This window comes from Dysidea avara, chromosome 4 (genome assembly GCF_963678975.1).
Source record: "Dysidea avara chromosome 4, odDysAvar1.4, whole genome shotgun sequence".
Lineage (NCBI taxonomy): Eukaryota > Metazoa > Porifera > Demospongiae > Dictyoceratida > Dysideidae > Dysidea > Dysidea avara.
In genome coordinates, this window is record NC_089275.1 from 20397667 (window position 1) to 20421467 (window position 23801).

Here is a 23801-nt window from a genome sequence, read left to right on the forward strand (position 1 = left end):
TCCATGTATTGTGTAAAGTCATACACTTAGTCAGTACTCCTTACACGTCAATTGCATTCAGTACACATATCTACAGTATATAGCTAGCACTAATTAAGTTCTAATGAATAGGATTAAATGTTATGAATAATTAGTTGTAAGCGGTGATGTAGAGTATGCAAATTAATAGCAAAGCATGGAAGTTGTGTACATGTAAGTATACGTACAGTATATCACTCCTAAAAATATCTATTTGTGCTGCCTGCGTGGAGTTGCTTTCATTCCTTACATAACTGTTCTGCATAACTGTACTGAATTTGCCTGTATGTGTAGTAGTAGTGCATGATATACACATATACAGCTAGCTACACAGGCCTTGTACAGTAGTTTGTCTTAAATACTCATTATTAAGGTTTTGACCAAGCCGGTTAATCTGTTCAAACATTTCATGCTGCTGTAAAGAGATCTTATAGATGACTGATATTATGAGTGCTATAAAGTGTCCACAAAATATGCTTTGAAATGTGCAAAATCATAAAAACTGTCAGTTATTTATATGCACCTATTATGCTAAGTACGCATAATACTGAAACATTAACAATTGAGGCCTACTTACAAAAGTAAATAAATGACTGAATTTAGGAAATCACCCATATGGATGCATGTGAAATAATTAAAAATTTTCATGTTTAGTGGGTTGCTAATAAGAGTAGGGCACATTATGAAAATATTTCAAGAATTTTCTTGTAATTTAAGATATTGAGAATGGCTTACAACCATTAACTAGTAGATTAGCACTATAATGTTTGTTGTTTGATCATTAAATATTTTAAGTGTCAAATGCACCCATATGGGTGATTTTCCAAAATTCGGTCACATATGTGTATATAGTGGTGGTCAGAATGGTGGTAGGCGTGACAAGTAGTCGCTTTTTATTAGCTAATCTCGATTGCGTAATTGTTACACACTGTTGGTTTTTTCGTTGTATCTTGCACAAAAGGTTTGAGGTTCAATAGTTAACCTATTCACCCACCGATTTTCAGCTTCTTCCCGTAAGCGGTTTACTCTGTAGGCGTGACAACATATTGGTGTTATTTTTCGTGAATAATCGCTAATAACTCTTTGCCTGTTTATTGTATTCCAGCCAAAGTTGGTACTGAGATGCGCCTTTATACCCCCCTTCTGTGTGCCAAATTTCAAGGAAATCAGATATAGCGTTCGCGTTTTATGGCAGTTTGTGTAAGTGTGCGAAAAGAGGAAGAAAATAAGAAGAAAAAACGAAGAAACTAAGCCAATTTTTGAAGTCGCATATCTCGGGAACGCCTGAAGCGATTTCGCTCTAATTTGGTATGTGGGGAACTGAAGTTGGAGGGCGTGTCCACAGCAAAAATCGTCTTGTTTCATCAAGGCAGCACAGAGCTACGGAGGTGCGAAAATTGCGTTTTCGTTCTTCCTGTCAAAATACTCACGGGTGTTGCGCGCCGGCTTCTTGGGCCACACGACACACTACCGTGTGTCTTGATTTCACAGGTGATAACACTACCTACAAAGTGCCAGAGTAGAGCACTCCTTTTATGATTTTGAGTGTGAACTAGACAAATACAGACTGAAGCAACCAACTGCAAGCTAGTCTCGCGTGGCCAGACCCTTTCTGCGCGGCCACTTATCGATTAGAGATTATAAGCGGCGCGCTACAAGCCGCTTATAATTTCTAATCGATAAGCGGCCGCGCGGAAACGGTCTGGCCACACGAGACTAACTGCAAGCAGCCAGAACAATACATAAGCAGTGGCGGATCCAGGATGGGGCATTTGGGGCAAATGCCCCCCCTTCAAGAAATTGCATACAAGATCGAGATACTCTAATAGAGCAGTCAATTACTCTAATAAAGCAGTCAGTTACTCTAATAAAGCAGTCACAATGTTCATGAGGCAGTGTAGCTTACCTATGAAGCTATAAATAGGATTTTATTTTACATAACAGACGTGATATAGTTGGTAAGGATAACTAGCTATTATTGTCGTGACTTTTTTTTTTTTTTTTTTGGTCTTCAACTGTTTTTCAGAAAGGTGCCCCCCCTCTTTCCAAACTCTGGATCCGCCCCTGATAAGCCATCTTAAGTAACACCGGACGGTCCGGACCACTTGTGATCTGTGTGTATGTGGGAGTGTGTAATGTATTACAAAGTAGCTACGTGCACACCAGCGTACAGTGTGGTAAACCATTCTGGATCTTCCTTATTTTTGATTAGAGATGCAATGATATGACTATTAGTGGATATTCCGACAACTGGTAATACATAGTGTTATTATCAAGCTGATAAACAAAACCAATCTGATGTAGTAACATTGACCTTATCTCTAACAAAGTGACAGTGTGGGACTTTAGTCGCCAGTTGACATTACATAAACAGATGTTGCTAGGATATTAAAAGAGCATGAGTGCCCATAAATGGATGTTCTGTATTGTCTGCTTGTTTATATGTTACCAATCCAATAGAATATGCAAAAACAAGGCTGACAGTTGATCCAATTATTGGTACACCTCTACTTGTTTTCATACCTTTGAATTTGTTCACTACATACTACACATTGTACATTTTGTATTTGTGATACCATAGCGTGCCTTAGTTTTCCACTTGTATTGAATCACCAACTTCTGTGTTGTATCTTTCAAAGTGCTACTTGTAATATTTAAGTCATCCTTACTGTTACTCTAGATCTAATCAACACATTTATTATACAACAACAGGTTGATATCATCAAAGATCATATTAATGTTACAAGCACTGACTATGTGATATACATAGGGGAAACTACCAAAATATTTAATTAGTGTGTACACTAAACCTGTAATATTACTACACCATGTTGGATGTCAAGTGGTAATAACTTGAAGACGTTGATTAACAAACTCTGTAGCAAAGATAGTACCAACACTGTTGACTGCTATACCATAGATGGTGTTGAATTGTCCTCTTTGACTTCCATATGTTCCAAACTTAGTAATCAACTGGTGGGTGGGGCTGAACACTGTCAGGGCGTTACATGTACCATCTGTAGTTATTATATAATCATCAGGAGTAAGACAAATGGGATATGGATTATTACAATTGATCTTCTTAATAAAGTGACCATCTTCACTAAACACAATTATTCCCCCAGTGCTATTAATGTCAGTCACATACACTTGGTCACTGCTGTCCAGGGCAATATAACATAGAGACCGAAACTGTCCTGGATTAGATTCTTTGGAGCCAAATTTGAATAAAAATTGATTATTATCAAAAACTTGAACTCTACAGTTCCTATTGTCCACCACATATAGTAAACCTTTACTATTAAATGTTAGTCCTAGAGGATTATTAAATTGGCCATCTCCACTGCCACAGGAGCCAAACTTTGATAGATAGTCTCCTTGTAGAGTAAACTTCTTCACCACATGATCATCATACTCACTGACTGCTATTACATTGTGACCTACAGCTACACCTAGAGGATTGTTCAGTTTACTATCTCCACTTCCTTGACCAAATGATCTGATTAACTTCATGTTATTATCAAACACTACTACCTCATTATTGGTCCAGTCTACCATAACAACATCATCATTAGTGGTGGTGGTAATATCACGAGGACACTGAAACCTCTTCCCTGTGATCAGTTGACAATTTTGTACATCAATTTTAGTGTAGTCTCTCAATGCTGTTGTCACTCTAAAACAATACACAATTGTGTTAATCAATAATATTATTTGTAATGCAAACTTTAATGGAGCAAATAATTATTTTTTCAATGGATGTACATACATAATTATGTGACTAAAATTTTGGAAAACTATTGTGATGTTTGCACATTGATTGGAAACTATTGTGATGTTTGCACCAGGTGGTGACCAGCTTGCAGATTTTAACCCTGAAGCTTCACATAATAATTATGTGAAGCTACAATTTTAGTGACTCTCTATACACTGGATTTTCATGTTGTGTCACCTCTTTATAAGACCACCTTTTAACAAAGACCACCTTTAAAACCATAAAAACTTTTAAATTTTGTTTCTATATAGGAATGGAAATGGTGGAATGGACTACAGGGAATGATGGTGAATTAGATAATTTCAGCTAGTTACCTCTTTATAAAAACCACCTTCTAACAAAGACCATTGAAAAATTAATTTCTAAATTGCTGCTATCTTCATGTTTAGGGTATATCCCCATAGGATGATCTTTTAATCTAATTGTGCATCACATGGTTAGGAGTAATATCTGAGAGAAATGTAGTAAACAACAGCTTGGGTATACAAAAAGGGCATGTCCATGAAAATAAAAGTAACCTTTGACTAAAGGAGCTGATATGTGGTGCGGCCAAGAAATAAATGTTATAATACCAGCAACTACCTTAATCAAGTGTTTTCCTTATATTCCTCCAAGTGCACAAAAGATGAAAGTCATTTCAAACATGGTAAGGGGTGGTCCACAATTTTCTGCTTTTTCGCGAGCGTACAAACCGTACGCTAGGGGGGAGGGGGTAAAATCGCATGTACGCTTTTTAAAAAATGTCGATCACGTGAGTTGGCGAGAAATCCGAATGCAGTGATAAGGCTCTAGTAGTAAACGTCTACTGCTACATATTCAGTGTCCATTTATAAACAGTGGACTAAAGCAAACTGATGCTGTTAATGCATGGGCCCAAGCCAATACATGATTGGACGGAATTGTGCTTTGGCGAACTCTGGAAAGCAGTAGTGTAGCTAAGGTAGCTACCAATGAAAAGAAGCTTTTTAAAGGAAAGGAAAGATAAAGCTCATTGAATCTACAGGTAAGATGGTTACCAGCGTCATAACACGTACTACAGGCTTTATATACTTTTATAACAGCACTTACTTTTCTTCTCCTAAGTCTTAGCCTAGCAATTAACACTGATAAACAGTTACAACGGAATAGCTTGTACTACACCACTTGTTGCTTTTGTTTTTGCCTGCAGAAGGTGTTGTTGTGGGTTTAGGAATACTGTTGGGTATGGGAGGCTGGATTATGTGGGTACTAATTTGTTTACACTACATAGTTGTGGTAGTTGCGGGTTGCCTATAGAGAAAACCTGTCTCTGCAAAGTATACCCACAACTCCTGACTCCAGTCCACCTCAGACTATGGTGAATACCCAACAAACTAGTACTACTGATGCAACTGCCAGTGTTGGGATTGTTTTGTACTGTATGAACACATTGAAGATAGCCAAGAACTGTTTCTATGATGTGTAGCCATGTACACATTTGCAAATGTGCATCAGGTACTAATGCCCGCTATATGTAGGAATGTTACTTCCAGGGAATATATCAGCTTCAAAAGCATCAAAATGATAAGATGCCTAAAAGACAAAACAAATACCATATATACATGAATTTTGCAATATTAAAAAAGTATCCATGTGTTTGTTCTGCTTTACAATACATCAATGTGTCAACATTTATACAGTACGCTTTGGGCTGGGGGGAGGGGTTTAGAAAAAAGAGTACTCTTTGTACGCTTGCTAAAAAGCAGAAAATTGTGGACCACTCTTAAGCTTTGTTGTAAATAAATGCCCATAACTCACGTGCCTTTTGCTGTATGAACACACAAAAAAGGATTTTAATACTTCCATGAACAGTCGAAGATGATGTTGTACTGTAGGACAAGAAAGTTTAAAGGTATTTAATCTTTGTGGATTGTCAAATTGTAGTAAAATTATAAATTTTCATGGTTGAGACATCGATTTATATACACCTTCCACACAAAACAGGCTGTAAAATATTTAAATTTCGTGGATAAGGCATCGACAAAGTTTATGAAAATTTCTTGCCATATAGGTTAGAGCTGAATTCCGCTGCATACCAAAGTGACTAAAATGTGCATAATTTTTTAAAGTGGAACACTTATTATTATTTTTACAGCAAAATAGAACTTTGTGAAATCAACCAGTTTTTGCTTAGCTGGTCACAATATAGACAGAATAAAGCTGTTATCTAATATCATTGCACCTTTGATATCACATCTTTTTCATACTAGCCTATAATGGAAGGCCACACCATTTTCACAGCTGGGCTGCTTTTGATTACATATCATTTCTTTTTGTATTTGTATACCTAGGCCTATGCTGGTTTTATCTATCTTTTTTTCATACAGCTTGGCACATGCATCATGTGTGGCTGGTTTTTATCTGATCAGATTTCCATTAAGGTTTGTGCCTTGATTCTAAGTTTCTACTACAATGCAGTGCACATAAAATGTTTTAGATTTTCCATGGACAGATCTATGAATCTATAATTTTTATGGTGTAGTGAACTATAACTTCCATTTATGAGGTAGAAATTAAGTGAGATGAGCAACTGACAGCAGCGGCAGAGTGGTAAAGGGATCGGACATATAGGGGTCCCTGGTTTAAACCCCCAAACAATTTTTGATGCTTTCTATGCATGTTTTTTTTCAACTTCTCGGTGACTGTTCTAATAGAGTATCTCAATGGCACCTGTTTCACATGTTTGGTGTTTGCTTTATATCTCCTTCTTAGCTAATACTCTCAGTACTTTTAAATCACAAAAGGTCTGTGTTATGATGGTCGGCTAATCTGCTTACTAATTCTTAAGTTGTTTTTGTCAGTAGTTTACCCTACATGTGTAACAAAAAATCACACTTGCAATTTTGGAAATTGCTTGTAACTTTGCTCCATTCTACACATATTGGAAGATAAAATGCGCATGTATAATATGCTCTTTACACCCTACAAATTTGAAAAGAAAATCCAATAAGACTTGTGCAAGTTATGGCACTTTTTGTAAGTTTTGCGAAAGTAAAATTAACAGCAAAAGAGAAAATAAGAAGAAAATAAGACAAAATTTGAAGATGCATATCTCAATAATCATAGGACTGATGATTAAACTCAAATTTGGAATGGAAGAGAGGAATTTGTTGTGGAAAATGGGGTTTGAGGTACAAAGGCTTGAAAAAAGCTTTTTTTGGTTCCTGTAAAAAACACACTTGTCTGTTGCTCGCCCAAATGCATTGGCTTTCTTTGGCTACACGACACACTATCATGCATCTTGAGATTTGTGACTGGATCTGCAAGGATACAGCATGCTTGTCAAAAGAGATACGGTATCATGTATAATGTAGCTAATGAAGTACTCAGTTACCCTACCTTCATTATCCATAGCCACCCTTGTTTATTTGAAATTAGTATTGACTGCTCTATTAGGGTATTTTGAGTGTAAGTGTTATGGTATTTTAACAGACTTTTATATATGTGACTGAATTTTGGAAAATCACCCTTATGGGTGCATTCAACAAATTAAATATTTAGTTATGAAACATAGCATTATCAGTCAATTTCCCACTTGTCCACTGAAATGGTAAAATACACTTTGGCTATTATCAATCCTTGCTACTAGTGGGATAGGTTGGTGCATGTGATTTAGTCAGATTTTGTTTTGTTTAGTGGATATAATACAATTTAGTGTATTGTGGTTAGTCAATTATATTACATCACAATGCATCAGACAAAGAAACTTTAGCACGCGTGAGGTGCCATTTGTTTGACAGAACTGTCCATGTACAGCTAGATTTGGTTTAGTTTCACGTCATATCTACCATAACAACTTGAAACATGGTAAGAACTTGTACTGCAGCTAGTCACAGGCCTACAAATGAATTTACGCTGGTCTTGTGGTGAAGAACGTTCGAGAACGCCTGTAAGCCAGCCCGTACATCGCTCAGCTCCAGCTGTCACTACCATGTTTTTCCGCCGCCAAATACAGCAAAAGCTGTAGCTTTATTGGCTTTTCTGGGGCATAGTGATACTGTATATTAAATTTATTAGGTCCTGTGGAAGCGTTTTTGGCGTGTTTCTCCCCAGTGACTCAGATACAAACCTTCAAAGAGCTTGTTTCACTCTAAAAAGCTACTAAAAGTTCAATAAAACGTCTATACTACCAGTAACTTAAAAAATCGCTTCCACAGGACCTAGATATTTTAGTTGTTTAGCCACTTGTGTTGAAATTATAAGGATTCAGTAATCTGTTAGTCTGGTTTTTGGCGGCGCGTTTTTATAAAACATTGCTCTATTGTAGACCACACACCCAAGGACAGTCGTTGTTCTGTAGTAAAAACAAACAAGCACAATTAGTTGTATTGCTAACACAACACAGTTGTTGAAATTATTTATCCCTGCTTGGTTTAAAGCAGGTTTTGTAATTTGTTCCGCCCACACATTTTAAACTATTCTGTAACCTTAAGGGACTGTAAATCAACAGTACAGTGGGGGAAGCATGTCTAAGTTTATTTCTTGGATGTTTTGAGTATGTTTAAGGGTCCAATACAGCGGATTGAGGTAGAGAAATGCGAGGAGAAACAATTACGATGGCGCCACTGGCCCCCACTGGCAAGAATAATCCCTACCAGGCAGAAAGGCGACTCAGGAGAGTGTAACATAGATACCATTGTTTGTTTCACAGTACTGCTAACCCAGCTTTGTAAACAAACCAAACTAATCTTACTTCAGTGAAGCATAATAAAGCCGGCGACCTTCGATAGTGTGAAGCAGTACAGGCTGAGCTACAGGCAACTACAGAACAACTCCGCTATTGCTGTCCAGCAGAATGTTCAGGTAATCTTGGAACACTATGAAGTTGAAAAGGAGAGCTTGGTATTGCCATTAGACTTTCACTGTTTATCTACCTTTCCCATTGCAAAATGTGTAGTAATTGAACTTGCGGTTCTTTGTCTTGCATCACAATGTGACGTAACTAGACTTTTTAGCTTAATACCTTGGTATAACAACATAATTGAATTATTAAAAATGTGTTTTTGTGCATTGCATGATACAAACAACCTATTTATTCAATAAAATGGCAAGTGAATTTTCCATTTCAGTGGACCTTTAAGGGTAGAATAAACCATAGATACCTTGAATTACAAGAAAAATTTTTGAAAAGTGTTTTTTGCTATTAACAGCACCATGCTAGTTCAAAAATCTAACCCATCCAAAAACAGCTTATAGCTGTAAAAAAAGTGCGCGTCCAAGTAAAGCAGAGTTACCTGCGACAAAAAGTAATGATATCATAATGCGGCCATGTGCGAGGTGTGCAAGTTGTAAAATAAATATTAGCTAATCAGATAATACAATGTTATTGTTAAAGTGTTAATGAGAACTATGTGATGCTGCTATTTTTAAGTGTGTGAGCATCTTCATAAATGCCACACAACTTTAATTCTCAATAAAGCAATGTGTATAGATTCTCTGATAGCAATAAATAGTTTGAGTTTGGCCACCTTTCCTTTGTTCATAGCATTGCCGTATACAGGAAAGACGGCCAAACTCAAACTATTTATTGCTATCAGAGAATCTATACACATTGCTTTATTGAGAATTAAATTTGTGTGGCATTTATGAAGATGCTCACACACTTAAAAATAGCAGCATCACATAGTTCTCATTAACACTTTAACAATAACATTGTATTATCTGATTAGCTAATATTAATTTTACAACTTGCACACCTCGCACATGGCCGCATTATGATATCATTACTTTTTGTCGCAGGTAACTCTGCTTTACTTGGACGCGCACTTTTTTTACAGCTATAAGCTGTTTTTGGATGGGATTTCAATACTTTTTGTTAGAATAAGCAATGCACTGTTGATAACAGTAGGTGAGTTTCCATGGTTTTGACAGAAACCCCAGATTACAGTGACAGAATATTAAAATATAACTGTAATTTTAGTGGCCAGGGCCGCCCACATGGGGGGGGGAGGGGCAACTGGGGTATTTTGCCCCCTGCCCCAGCCCGAAAGGGGCCCCTTGAATACCTGTTTAAAGAAAGATCGATATACTCTAATAGAGCAGTCAGGATCTAGACCCTTCCTTGCCACTGGACCCCTCTTTAACTCTTTTCCCTGGGCTCTCTAATTTCTCTGGACGGCCCTGTTAGTGGCATGCAACTGCAGTCAACTAACACCCATTTTAACTAGTAAACCCTTAATAACACTTTGCCTTTCATCTTGTACTGCATTAAAACAATCAAGATACTCTATTAGAGCAGTCACAAAACAGCTGTAACACAGCAATCAATATTTAGCATAGTTACAAGTTCTGCTTAGCATCGGATTGTATAGTTTAAATTACTAGCTACTTACAGACTTTACAATATAAAATATGGCACTTGTAGAAATGTGACTGTTCTATTAGAGTATCTCGATCTACTTCAAGCATTGACTAATTCAAGTGAAGAAGTTATGCCCCTGCCAAGAGATCTTGTGAAATGAAATGAGAATAGTAAAGAAAAGGCAAGTATGTATAGAGACTGACAATAGAAGGGCGCGTAATTATGTCCTGTTGTAAATAAACGCCTTTAAATTTTATATTACTAGCTACTAAATTAGCGCACCAGAATAGGCTTGAGGCTGTTGTCTCCAAGGTTGTCTCATTACTTGTCTTTTCGTGTTGAAGGGATTTAGTCACAATTGACTATACATGTATTTGTGTTGTAAAACTTAATTGAAAAAGGCGATTAGCACATATCATGATAAACATGTATGTGTCACAGTAGAGTCTCTCACGATTATTAATACGAGACATTGGACCAGGGTAAAAAATTTACTGCTATATTTAGAGGTTGTAGCGTTTGTATATCTTAGTATCTTAATAAATAGTTCTCCATGATCACTAATCACTAATAGTACAGTGAAAACTGGTCATTATTCAGGTCATAGGGACAAAAATTTTCTGACCTAGCTTTTAAAAGAGGTAGCTGCATTTTGCGGCCTTAAAAAAGGTAAGAAGCATGCTGTTCTAACTGGCTATAGAGATGGATTTAGTGTGTGACAGCGTATGAGACAGTGAGTGCTGGCAGCCAATCTGTTAGAGCACCAAAGGCACTGCTTCAGACTTAGGCAGTTGGCTGTCAGCCCAAAGTGTAAAAGTTTCACTATTGGTCCTTATAAGCTCCTGATGAAGAAAGTGATGAAGTCATTATCCATAGGATATATTTTTCAGAGTATCCATTTCAGTTCTACAATATAGTAGCCAAGTATAAGATGAACATAACACAGCATTCCGATGGTTTAGTGGTGACCACAACACTGCCTGAGGTAAACTGTGGTGAGATTTGAGACTACTGGAAGCCCTGGAATGCCTTCAACACATGAAATACCAAATATCTAATGCCTGGCTTTCATCCACAGTGGACCTGTCTTGGTGGCCACTTGTACAGAAGGAAAACAGCTGCCACACAGTCTTTCGAGCGAACAGCTAGTTTCCACACCTCTTAATTATCAATTTGTAAAATCTTGAGCAAAATTGTGTGTGCGAGTAAGTGTGATGTTGTGCACCGGCAGTGCCGTGTATATGGTTGCTGCCTAGCATTGACACATCACGAGTATTGAAGTCACAATGTGTTACTGTATCATCCATCTAAATACAATCTCTGAATGTGCCATTGTGATTGTGAACTGTATGTACAGTGAAACCTCACTTAGTGGCCACCTCTTTAATAAGACCACCTCATTATATTGGCCACCTCTAGTAGATCCCAAATATAGCTAAGCAGTACTTTATGACCTCATTAATAAGGCCACCTTGTTATTCAGGCCAAATTTTGTGGTTCCACAGCTGGCCATATTAATGAGGTTTCATTGTACTTATGTGAATTTTTATTTTTTGTAACTTTTCTTCAGGTTTACTGATGGGCACTATGAAGCATTGTTGACTGGTCCGTACATAATGTGGTGACTTGAAATGCTAAAACAGTATGTAGCATGTCTTGTATGTACATGTAATGTGTTGTAATGTGTCCACACATCCACACATCTTAGAAATAAATATAGTTGTATTCTCTATACTCAGTTCCATTGTGCCACTGGGTCATAAGTGGGTTGAGTATGGATCATCTAGGACATTTGAGTCACACTTTGTCCTGGCCAAGTGGATCTCATCCACTAACAGAATATACAGGATCAGATCACGTGTATAAATTACGATGGAACTTGTTTATTGCCACCTTCACTCAATAAGCAGGTAATAGTGTATAAATTCTCAATTGGAATTGGCTTTTCAAGAGAGGTTGTCTTTCTATACTGGTGGCCATTAAGACAGGTTGTACTGATAGAGTGTACATACTAGAGATGCAACAATATCCTCCACTTAGTGTCGTTTGATAGTGATGCAATGGAGACTATGTATTGTTGCATTTAAATACTATACTATTATATTGCAACTCTAACACGTATTTATAACAGGAATGTTTGTTAACTGTTTAGACATACTGGAGTGACACCCACTCATCTGGATTCTACAAATGGAGTCATATTAACTTGTCATCGTACCTATTTGTTACTCCCATTGTGCTTGGATGAATATACATGCCGTCATGTGAGACTTGCTACCATGGCGGGCCACTGGAAAACATTTTCATAGCAGTTATATTACAGTCATTATTGTACAATTCTTACATTATTGTTGTGAAAAGTGTTTGGTATTCATGTGTCCTCTGTATGTTGTAATTACATGTGTAATTTTTGTGTGGGGGTGTTATAAAATGCAATAATGCATGGTGACAATTGGCTAGCTACATGTGCTAATTACTCGCAGCTTGTGTCAACAACTGGTAACAGCAGTTGTACTCTGTGTCATTCTTTAAGCCGCGCCCTTAGAGGACAAATTACGTCACGGTGGGGGTGACTAAATTCAAATTTAAAAACGAACGATGGTATGCAGCACCATAGATTATATCTGTGGACTATAATCTATGGCAGCACACTTCTTTGTGGCTATATGCACTGATTAACTACATATAGAGCGCCAGTTCATCAATACCCAGTGACCGCAGTTGTGCTCTGCGTCATTCTTTAAATTCCGAGTAAAATTCTTAGAGAGCAAATGACGTGCGGGCGATTAAATTCAAATTTCAAACTAGCCATTCTCGAAAACAAATGTTTCAATCTGAACGAAACTTTTAGAACAGTTTAAAGATACATTGCCCTACATGCCAAGCGAGTATTGCGGAAAACAACAATCTGGGATTTGTATTTGGCCTCTAGGTCGACTGAGGACGACTGAAACTTCGTTTGGTGCTGAAATTACGACGGTAGGGTAATCATGTATGGTGAAATCGATGATGTGAATCTTGAGGCGATTGAGTGAATACTGAAGCGATAGCAGGGCAATCAATGTTTGGAATGCACAAAGGAACGCAAGGCATACACCTGCGGTTGCGTCTAACCGCATGCGATAAAAAAAAAAAATGAAACTTCCCCTTTGATGTCAGCAATCTCGATCATGAAACAATCGGCATGGATTTGCTTCACTGCTTGTGTGGTAGTTACTAGTGACACGATGAGTTCAACTCTAGAGTTTCAGAGGGATAGCGTAAGTGGCGGGTGAGTTACAGGACGGCCGAATTTGACAACGTTCGTTCCTGTAAAATCCTCACATAGTGGTCGCGTCATTTATTGTCTGCGGCGCACGTTTCTGCTTTACTGGCCGCGCGACTCACTACCGTGAGTCTTGATTGTGAGCATAAGGGTGACTTTCCAAAATTTGGTCATATATACTCTTCAGTTATCTGAGCAATTCACTTATCTGGATACTTTTACAATTGTGGTTTGACTGAGGGCCTGCTATAGCCCCTGGAAGTGTATTGGTGAGTAACACCTGCCTGTCACAACTCACCACAGTAATACCACCAAACTTTCATGCCTATTTTCGTGGAATGTACCATATATGGTAAATGTACCCACAAAGCATGCTATATCAACAGTTTGCTATGGTATATCAGCTATATACCACAGTGTGGTGCTTTTTATCTCAACCACAGGTGTGGTATATATATATAACACTTTCACACCTCAGATCAAAGGAACCATGTACACCTGGGTTACATATGAAATGTAGTCTGGGCTACATCCGGGAAGTGATTATATAGACTCATGTGATTATAGTATGCATGTACAACTTGGATTTCCCATGAAAACCACTCAGACGGAGAGTGTTTTGTTATCCTTGCTATCCTACAAGTTGAAAACATTAGGCTAAGGCTACCGTACACAAGGAAATTTAGACGTAAAAAAATTTGACGAATTCAGACTTCAGCAGATTTGACGAATAAAATGTTGACGAAAATCAAGAAATTGTAGGAAAAACCTGTACTTTTAAGGGCGCTTATAAAATTTTGACGAATTTAAATTTGACGAATTAAACCGATTCGTCAAATTCGTCAAAAATTTTTGACGTCACAATTTCCTTGCGTACGGTACATAAACTTAATTATTAGTTTCTGATCCTCACCTGCATTGCCGTTTTTCTACCTCATCAAGCACCACTGGTGGCTAAGGTAGGCCAATAAACACCTTTTATAGTTGGTACCTTGCTAGAACAGTCTAAGAAAACTGCATTTTGAGCCATTTTTGCTAGCTAATTGAACTACCTAGTCAGTAATAAAAAACCTACCCTCCTGCACTGCCGGAGGATGAGAAACTAATATCTTGGTCAGACCTTGTCATGTAATAGACAATCTACGAGAAATATCAGCAATCATGTGAAAATAAGAGATGCACTTCAGATCTCCAGAAGATTATCCAGCACTATTGTTTTAAGAAAAGTCAGTGACTAAGTATGCTTTAGCCGCCAAGAAGTTTTTGGTCGAATGTGAAATTCGCCTCACCAGTCACAGTAGCTATATATAGTCACAATACTCCACAGACAATATGAGTATATAGTGATTAACAACATATTCGTTCAGTAGCTGATTTATATCAGTGGTTTTCGAGATGCTAATAGAATGTCCCATGTCTTGTATGCCCAAGAGACCTAAGTTCTGTAAAACATTACAGCTATTACATGACGTAAGTTGACCTCTATTGGCTGGGACATTGATTGCTCTGTGCAGGCTATCAGCCTGATATAATTGTGTTACATATTAGCTGTAACATGGGAATTCCGGCTTTCGCCTGATGTATATGACCTCAGGCCTGTGGCCCTCAGGCTGTTGGGCATACATATCAGGCAAACCCCTCATGCAAATAATATTTTACATATATATATATACACATTTAAGGAAAAATTAGGATTTTAAGTTTGATTGGAGATCATAGAAAAAACTTGGGAAACAAGGGAGGTCGCCTACACCTGCAGATATACTAGTGAACATTTAAACCCTATACCCAAGACCAAGACTAAATTAGGGATTAAATGTTTACTAGTATATAAGCAGGTGTAAGCGACCTCCCTTGTTTCCCTACTTCATTTTATTATCCCTAATCAAACTTAAAATCCTAATTATTCCTTAAACTTGTTTGGTTACTTTTTTGTAACATTATTATGACTGGTGAACCCACGCATACAGCATTGAAAGAAAGGATGGCGCCAGAATTAATGTTTTTGTCTGAGCGCATGTCCCAGCTATCAAATACTGCTTCGAAAGTGAAGTGGCCATTGTGCTTCGATTTCAGCTATGCTCAACCCATTACACAGCGCTTAAGATGAAAAACAGTAGAAGAAGTACCTCTGCAACAATCCAGACACCACGAAAATATGTGACCGGATTTGCAAAAAGGTACCTTTTCCACACATTTTACATGCCAGCAAACAAAATGATGTAACACTTGGCTCATTATACTGATTAACTTGCTCTTGGTATCAAAATGTAGCCATATACTTTAGCTGCACTCATGGAAAATTTCAGGCAATTATAAGCAAAGATACAAAAGTTATGAAACTTCAAAGTTCAAAAAATGGGTCAAATTTTGTGTGTGAAAAAGGTACCTTTTCGCAAATCCGGTCACATATGATGATTGGCGCTCCACCAACAATAGATTTTAGAGGCATGTAGTGCTGCTTAAATCTATGCCCCAACTATCAATAGCTGCCTTGAAAGTGCAGCGGCCATTATGCTTCACTTTAAGCTATGTTCAGCCCATTACATAGCATTACAAATGAAGAACAGTGTTAGAATTGCCTCCGCAATCAATCCAGTCAAAAAAGAAAATAAGGATGATTCCTATTTACAAATGTACTGTAGGAAAGCCATGTATCGTGCTACCGTGAATCGACATTTTGGGCTGTTAGCACAAAGAAATGGGACACAAAGGAGGGCAAAGGTAAGTCCATGATGCGTGCATTGTACATATTGCGGTATGTCAAAAGGCATGTTTCGGGACGAAGCGACATTGAACAGTGAAAAAATCAAACCCATAGTCTTAGCCGTTATCGAATTACGCTTGCCTGAAGGCAGGCAGGCAGGCAGGCAGGCAGGCAGGCAGGCAGGCAGGCAGGCAGGCAGGCAGGCAGGCAGGCAGGCAGGCAGGCAGGCAGGCAGGCAGGCAGGCAGGCAGGCAGGCAGGCAGGCAGGCAGGCAGGCAGGCAGGCAGGCAGGCAGGCAGGCAGGCAGGCAGGCAGGCAGGCAGGCAGGCAGGCAGGCAGGCAGGCAGGCAGGCAGGCAGGCAGGCAGGCAGGCAGGCAGGCAGGCAGGCAGGCAGGCAGGCAGGCAGGCAGGCAGGCAGGCAGGCAGGCAGGCAGGTACACCTGAATTTGTTATAACATGGAACATTACAAGCATTGTAGTGACACTCTACAAAGCATGGTATATTCATAGGCATCATGCTTGGCTTCTTCATGTTGAACATTGCCAGCATTTGCCTGCGGTGTTTGCTTCCATTAACAAATCGTCTTGCCTGCATTGCTGGAAGAGATGGGAAGGTTGAACGTCTCCCAATGGCTGCAGCCCCATTGTTGTGATACCAGTGAGGTATGTTTCCACATTGTTTAAAGTTCCCCCATCAAGACCCCAGTTATAATCACAGGCAATGTGCAGGCGGTTTGGAAGCCAGCCTTTAAGTGGCATACGTTAGCTAGACCTCCTGTTTTGGACCACCACTGTTACATTCCAGATGTGTGTGCGGCACTCAGTTCTCAGTAGAGCATGCCTTTTCTTGTCCATGTGGGTGGTCTCTCTATACTATTTGTCACAATGAGTTTTATAATTGGGACATTGCTAACTGAACTGTTGAAGTCAACTTTGCAAACATTGACAGTGGAATCACATCAATCTGATATATCAAATGGCTTTTGGAATGCAGAAAGAAAGCAGTGTTGCCATGTTGTGAATAAAGTTCATAGACTTATGAACCTTTTGTCTTGTTTGTGAACCTGAAATAATCTATGAACTTTTGGCAATCTCAGGCTACGAACTTTTATTTATTTGTTATTTTTTGCTCTTCAGTGCCCTACTAACCCAGAAATCCATCTATTTATAAAGTGTGGACTTGGTACATGCTGGTTTTTGGAGGGTGACCATGGATTTATGAACTTTTTATGAACAAATTTATATTTCACATGAACATTTGGAGCAAATCATCTGACAGAAAGCGTATCTTGATTTCAAAGTTCGAACATGCATGGGACATTAATGTCTTTTCTAGCACTCCCGGCGAGGCATGGGTCCTCAGTGGTGTACAAAAAGAATAATTGCTACTCTGCTGGCAGATAAAAATGGACAGCCTTACAGCAAGACCTTTTACTGGTTAAAGGGCATAACTCGGCTGAGTTTTTTTAGTACTATACTCCCGGCAGCGCGGTTAGCCGCAATCTAGAAAAAAATGGGTCGGGCTACGTATACGTGACCTAATACAAAAGAATAAAAAAAGTGGTCTGGCTACGCGAGACTAGCTAGGCCAAGCAACTGAGATGCCGGACGGCCGGTCGCGTGACAACAGCTTCAACCTGTCCACGAAAACACCTAGCTATCACTAGAAAGTATATTCATTGAACTACTTATATAATCGTTGTAACAAATTCACTCACTTGTTACAATGAGCTGAAGATCGAAGACTGGTTTCTCCTATCCCTGCCTCGTGAACGTATGGTATGGCAGCCATTTTAATAATTATTTTCTGAGTCACGTGAGTTTGTCCTCGGAAAGGGCGAAGCTACCAGTGTTTCTTTCAGCTCGATACAGTGAAATTTAGGTAATCATGGATCATTTTCTGAAGGTATACAATAGGATGAGTGTTTGACTTACTTTAGACTAGCTACATACTTTATTGGCTAGCTGAGCTATACACATCAATTCCTGACATAGAAATAACTACGCAAGGTGTATACAACTTGTTGTATAATTGCAAAATTCACAAATCTCCTGGACCAGATGGTATACATGCAAATTTTTAAAGGCAACAACAACTGAAATTGCACATGTTTTAATTCACCTGTTTCAACAATCTTTATCAGATGGAATTTTGCCATCAACTTGGAATCAAGCTTATGTGAGTCCCATTTTCAAAAAAAGGAAGTAAAACTGATCCAAAGAACTACCGTCCTGTATCACTAACATGTATTGTGTGCAAAACTATGGAACATATCAATGATATGCAGTCAAATGATGCACCATTTGGAAGCAAACAATATCCTTGCTGAAAATCAGTTTGATTTTCGATCTAATCATTCTTGTGCATCTCAATTGCTTATTACTATTGATGACTTTGCCAAAGCAGCAGATCAGAAACTCCAAGTGGATGTAGGTATTCTAGATTTATCAAAAGCCTTTGACAAAGTATCACACCCCAGACTATTACACAAATTGAACCATTATGGGATCCAAGGGAAAATGTTAAACTGGCTAAGAGCATTTTTATTTGACCGAACGCAACAAGTAATAGTGAATGGCTCATTGTCATCCCATTGTAATGTGACGTTAGGTGTAATATCTGAGAGTCCAATTATTAGTTATTTTCTAAATAGCATGCTTAACTCTCAAACATGTCCTGAAATTCAATCCGTAATTTTGTAAAAATTTCTACTTTCAAAGTGGCATACACATCCTGCAAAAATACTCCTAGGTTTAATCTAAAGCCTTAATAAATAAACTAATGTCCATTTGGTTCCACAAGGAAGTTCTATACTTAGATAAGACAATCATCAGCAAACAGTCTAATTTGGCTTTGAATATCTGCAACAATGTCATTAATACAGGCCCGTAGCCAGGGGGGTTCGGGGGGTTCTGAAGAACTGCCCTCTTGGAAAAAGATCCACAATTTCAGTAAAAATGTCCACAATTTTAGCAAAAATGTCTGTAATTTTAACCAAAAAGGTCCACAATCTTAGTATATAAGTCCAAATTTTCAGGAGCAAAAGTCCATTAGCTACAGTTTACTAGATACCACTAATAAGAAGCTAAATTAAGTATACCGAGTAACTCATTCAGTGCTTGTATTAAATGCAATGCAAGATCGAGATACTCTAATGGAGCAGTCAACCACTCTAATAGAACAATCACTCCAATAGAACAGTCACAATTACATTTTCTTTTAAAAGCTACTTAATTTACATGTAGATTGTCTAAACCTAGCTTTCATTAAAATATAAGATTTTGGTGGACAAGCCCCTCCATGCAGAGCCCACGAATAGCATCCATGCTTCAACTCCATGTAATGTCTAAATTTCATTGTTTAAGACACCCTTTGTTCTGTAACTTCTGTTCCACTGCCGCTGTTGATCATGGCAGAGTGCTCAATCTTTCCCATTCTTATTCACTGTGACATTCCAATATATTATATTTAGACACATGCATATGCAGATGGCATAATTACAATAACAGTAGAGATATTTTTCCAGATATCATCCATACATGCAGCTGGTCTTCAGCTTACCTAAGAAATTGTTATTTTTATTGAATGAAATGCCACTAAATCCAACCTTTTAGTGTCTATTTTCAAAAAATTTCCCTGGGGGGGCATGTCCCCAGACCCCCCTAGTTTCACACCATAATATAATCTGAATCATGTCATAAAAAGGTCCACTTTTCTTCTACCCAGACAAAAGTCTGGCTATAGCCCTGTAATATAAACTAAAACAGAGCCGGGCCCAAGACAGAGCCTAGGGGTAGGGTAACACGCTAATGTACAAATATGCAATTATAAATTTAATAGTAAAATAGATAGGGATTCTTTAAATTGTTCAAGAGTCAAGCCAGTAACGTTGCTAATAGGAAGATTGTTCCATTGAGGGATAGTTCTTGGGGAAAAGGAATAACAATATAATTATGTCTGCGGATACTAGATAGTGGCGATACTTGAGAGGGTGTTGAGAACGAGTACTAGAGTATGATTGGCAGGGTAAGTTAATGGGACTTTGAGGTGATTTGTTACTATTTTATAAAGTAAAAAAAGGTGAGAATGTTTTCTTCGATCTTGAAGGAAGGTAAGACCATTTCAAGTTCGTTAACATCTGTGATATACTGTCTTGATCGTTTTCTCCAAGGTTTATTTAACACAAATCTTGCAGCACGTGTTGAATCATTTCCAGTTGATGGATAGCATTCTGATGGTGGGGGTTCCAAATAGCTGAGCAGTATTCTATAGTAGGTAAGATCAGTTGTTTGTAGCTATGTTCCTTAAGTGTTTTGAGCAGCCTTGTAGATTACGTTGCAGAAACCCTAGTAGCTGGTTGGCTTTGTGACACAGTTGATTGATGTGGGGATGCCATGATAATTTGTCATTTATCAGTACCCCAAGATACCTGTGTTCTGTGACAAGACTTAGTGGGTTACCATTCATTGTGTAGACAAAATGCTTTTGTGAAGAACTGTACTGATTTGCATTATACTACATTTTGAAACTTTGAACATGATTTTCCATCTGTCTGCCCACTCTGTTAAGGTGTTCAAGTATTGTAGTAAAATTGCATGATCTTTGTGAGAATGAATGTACTCTGAGACAATAAGTCACTCTCTAGATTTTCTATGGATATATACACTTGAAATTGACAAGGAGACAATATCCTGACTGCCTGGCAGATTCCTGTAAGCATTCAAGTGTTAATCAGATGGCTGCAGGTTCGAGGCTGCCCAGGTCCAGTCATAGATTTTTCTCCTTTCTCCACCTTTTCAAACATACTTTCTGTAACAACTTTAAACAGGCTGTAGGACCAGGTGTCCTACAGACCTTCAGTATACTTGTGCTGTAAAGCCATAATAAATAAATCTCAGAAAGCGTGATTTTAAAAGAATCCATAATCATGAAAATACCCGAATATTTCAAGTCTAAGTTTCTTGGAAAACACCCAGCCATGCAGATCTTTGTGTTTTGTGGCATCATACAGTGATGATCAATACATGCAATATCTCAGTGATTTTACTGCACAAATCGTTTAACAGATTCTTATTATGCAGTGCACTTACATGAGGTGCACATGGTGTCCTAGATATTACATCATTATGTCATCACTACTGAATAATTGTTTTTGTGATGTGGAGATCATGATTCTAGCAGTACCTTTCAACCATGCGGTGATAACAAAATGGCTTAGGCGTTCCCACTTATCCGGTTGGCCATAGGTCATTTTCCAACCAAGTAATGCTAATGGCATTTCATCCTTTACCGATCAATGCAGTCATTGGTTGGCCATTTGTGCCAATCAAAATTTTCACAACTAAGCTTTTATAACATATTTTATGATAGTTATATTGTCACATTGTTACCTTTCATTATCACTCCTGTTTAATCGCTGCGTAAAGTCTTCATCCCGTGGAAGGATCTACATGACACTCATACGTAAGCTAGAGCATTGCACCTTGTGATTATCACCATTTAGTGAGTACCACACAAGTGGCACTTCCCAGGAAAGGGAAAGAAAGTAACGTATTTGATGTGGAGATATTAAGACATCCTGTAGAGAGTGAAACAAAAGTGGTGAAAAGTGTTCTGCATAGTTATGTGTTTGCATGCAATAAGTTTCAATCTAGTGCCAATTCAATCTGCATACCATATATAGACCACAGGAACTGCACACTAATAGCTAACATTCATGTATGATTTTGATTGTGTAGTATGTGATTTATTTACAAAACATTGCACAAATACAAATTGTACACATACTATTGACAAATTATCTTTAAAAAGATGTGCTTCAAATTGAGTGATTAATAGTTGTTGCTCAAACTAAGGGTTAAAGAAGCATCATGTTATTTTAAGTATTTATACATGACATCACATTAGAGCAATGATTGTCTTATTATTATTATGGAAAGTAGAACATATCAAGCTATATAACTCCTAGCCGTTAAGGGTGCATACAGTTAGCTAAGACAATGCTGCACCTTTAATAATAGCGGCACTTGATTGGTGCCATAATTGATCATGATTTTGAAAATAAATTAAGGCTTATACATTGTTTTCAAGCATTGAGTAGTAGCTAATTTTGAATAGTCGCCACATTGAATTTTGGAATAAATGCTGTGGCATATATATCAGACAAATCCCTCATGGCCATGGTATAACTATTACCTACACAGCTGTAATCGTTTTAAAATTCAAATGGATTCTTGCATTATGGCTTAGCTGGGTTCATGCCAAAACCTTGATGAATGAAACACATTAATTACCAACATATCACTCAAAATTGACTTGATCAATACTTGTGATATTGGTGCCAATATAATTTTGATTCTGTGTTTACTTGGTTAAATGCTGCTCCTTCAATGGCAGCCACACTTGTAATGCTACAATTGATTTTAAAATTACGAGCTTAATTGTTGTTTTCTAGTGGTCAAATCTGAATAGTTGCTGTGCTAAGCTAATAAATGTCATGGCATTTAACCAAGTAAATATGGTATATGTACATCTCCGGATCCTATATGTGTAGTGTAATTCTTACACTTTGTTATACTTACAGTACAGGGTGCAATGTACTTGTACAGGCTATTGAGTGGTGCTCGTACTATGTTAAACCATGTCATTTACTATTTCACAGGTGATAACACTACCTACAAAGTGCCAGAGTACTTCAGTTACAATGAGAACTCCTTTTATGATTCTGAGTGTGAACTAGACAAATACAGACTGGAGCAACCAACTGCAAGCAGCCAGAACCACCATAAACCATCTTTTAGTAACACCACTTGTGATCTGTGTGTATGTGGAAGTGTGTAATGTATTACAAAGTACATGTGCACCAGTGTACAGTGTGATAAGCCATTCTGGGTCTTCCTTATTTTTAGAGATGCAATGATAATTATGACTTTTAGTGGATATTCCGACAACCAGTAATACATAGTATTATCAAAGCCAATCTGATGTAGTAACATTGACCTTATCTCTAACAAAGTGACAGTGTGGGAATTTAGTCACCAGTTGACATTACATAAACAGGTGTTGTTAAGATATTAATAGAGCATGAGTGCCCATAAATGGATGTTCTGTATTGTCTGCTTGTTTATACGTTACCAATCCAATAATGAATATGCAAAAACAAGGCTGACAGTTGATCCAATTATTGGTACACCTCTACTTGTTTTCATACCTTTGAATTTGTTCACTACATACTACACATTGTACATTTTGTATTTGTGATACCATAGCTTGCCTTAGTTTTCCACTTGTATTGAATCACCAACTTCTGTGTTGTATCTTTCAAAGTGCTACTTGTAATATTTAAGTCATCCTTACTGTTACTCTGATCAAAGCATTTATTATACAACAACAGGTTGATATCATCAAAGATCATTAACGTTATAAACACTGACCATGTGATATACATAGGGGAAAACTACCAAAATATTAAATTAGTGTGTGCACTAAACCTGTAATATTACTAAACCATGTTGGATGTGTCAAGTGGTAATAACTTGAAGACGTTGATTACTAGAGTCTGTAACAAAGATAGTACCAACACTGTTGATTGCTATACCAAGGATGTCACTGAATTGTCCTCTTTGACTTCCTGTTGTTCCAAACTTTGTAATCAACTGGTGGGTGGGGCTGAACACTGTGAGGGTGTTATCATCATTAGTTATTATATAATCATC

General features: G+C 37.9%; 1 protein-coding gene across 1 annotated transcript; it reads right to left on the minus strand.

Annotated features, from left to right (window-relative positions):
- Positions 1-2692: 2692 nt before the first annotated feature.
- Positions 2693-17887, minus strand: LOC136253003 (RING finger protein nhl-1-like). Its single transcript, XM_066045591.1, has 2 exons — positions 17804-17887; positions 2693-3694 (listed from the first exon to the last, which is right to left on the minus strand). The coding sequence occupies exons 1-2, from the start codon at positions 17875-17877 to the stop codon at positions 2857-2859; spliced, it is 912 nt and encodes a 303-aa protein (XP_065901663.1). The 5' UTR covers positions 17878-17887; the 3' UTR covers positions 2693-2856.
- Between the last annotated feature and the right edge of the window lie 5914 nt (positions 17888-23801).

Bases quoted from the DNA above. Each gene is read 5' to 3' on its own strand.
- LOC136253003 (XM_066045591.1), bottom strand. From the start codon at position 17,877: ATGGCTGCCATACCATACGTTCACGAGGCAGGGATAGGAGAAACCAGT. The intron at 3,695-17,803 runs GTGAGTGAATTT...GTATTGTTTTAG, and splicing joins TCTTCAGCTCATTGTAACAA to AGTGACAACAGCATTGAGAG.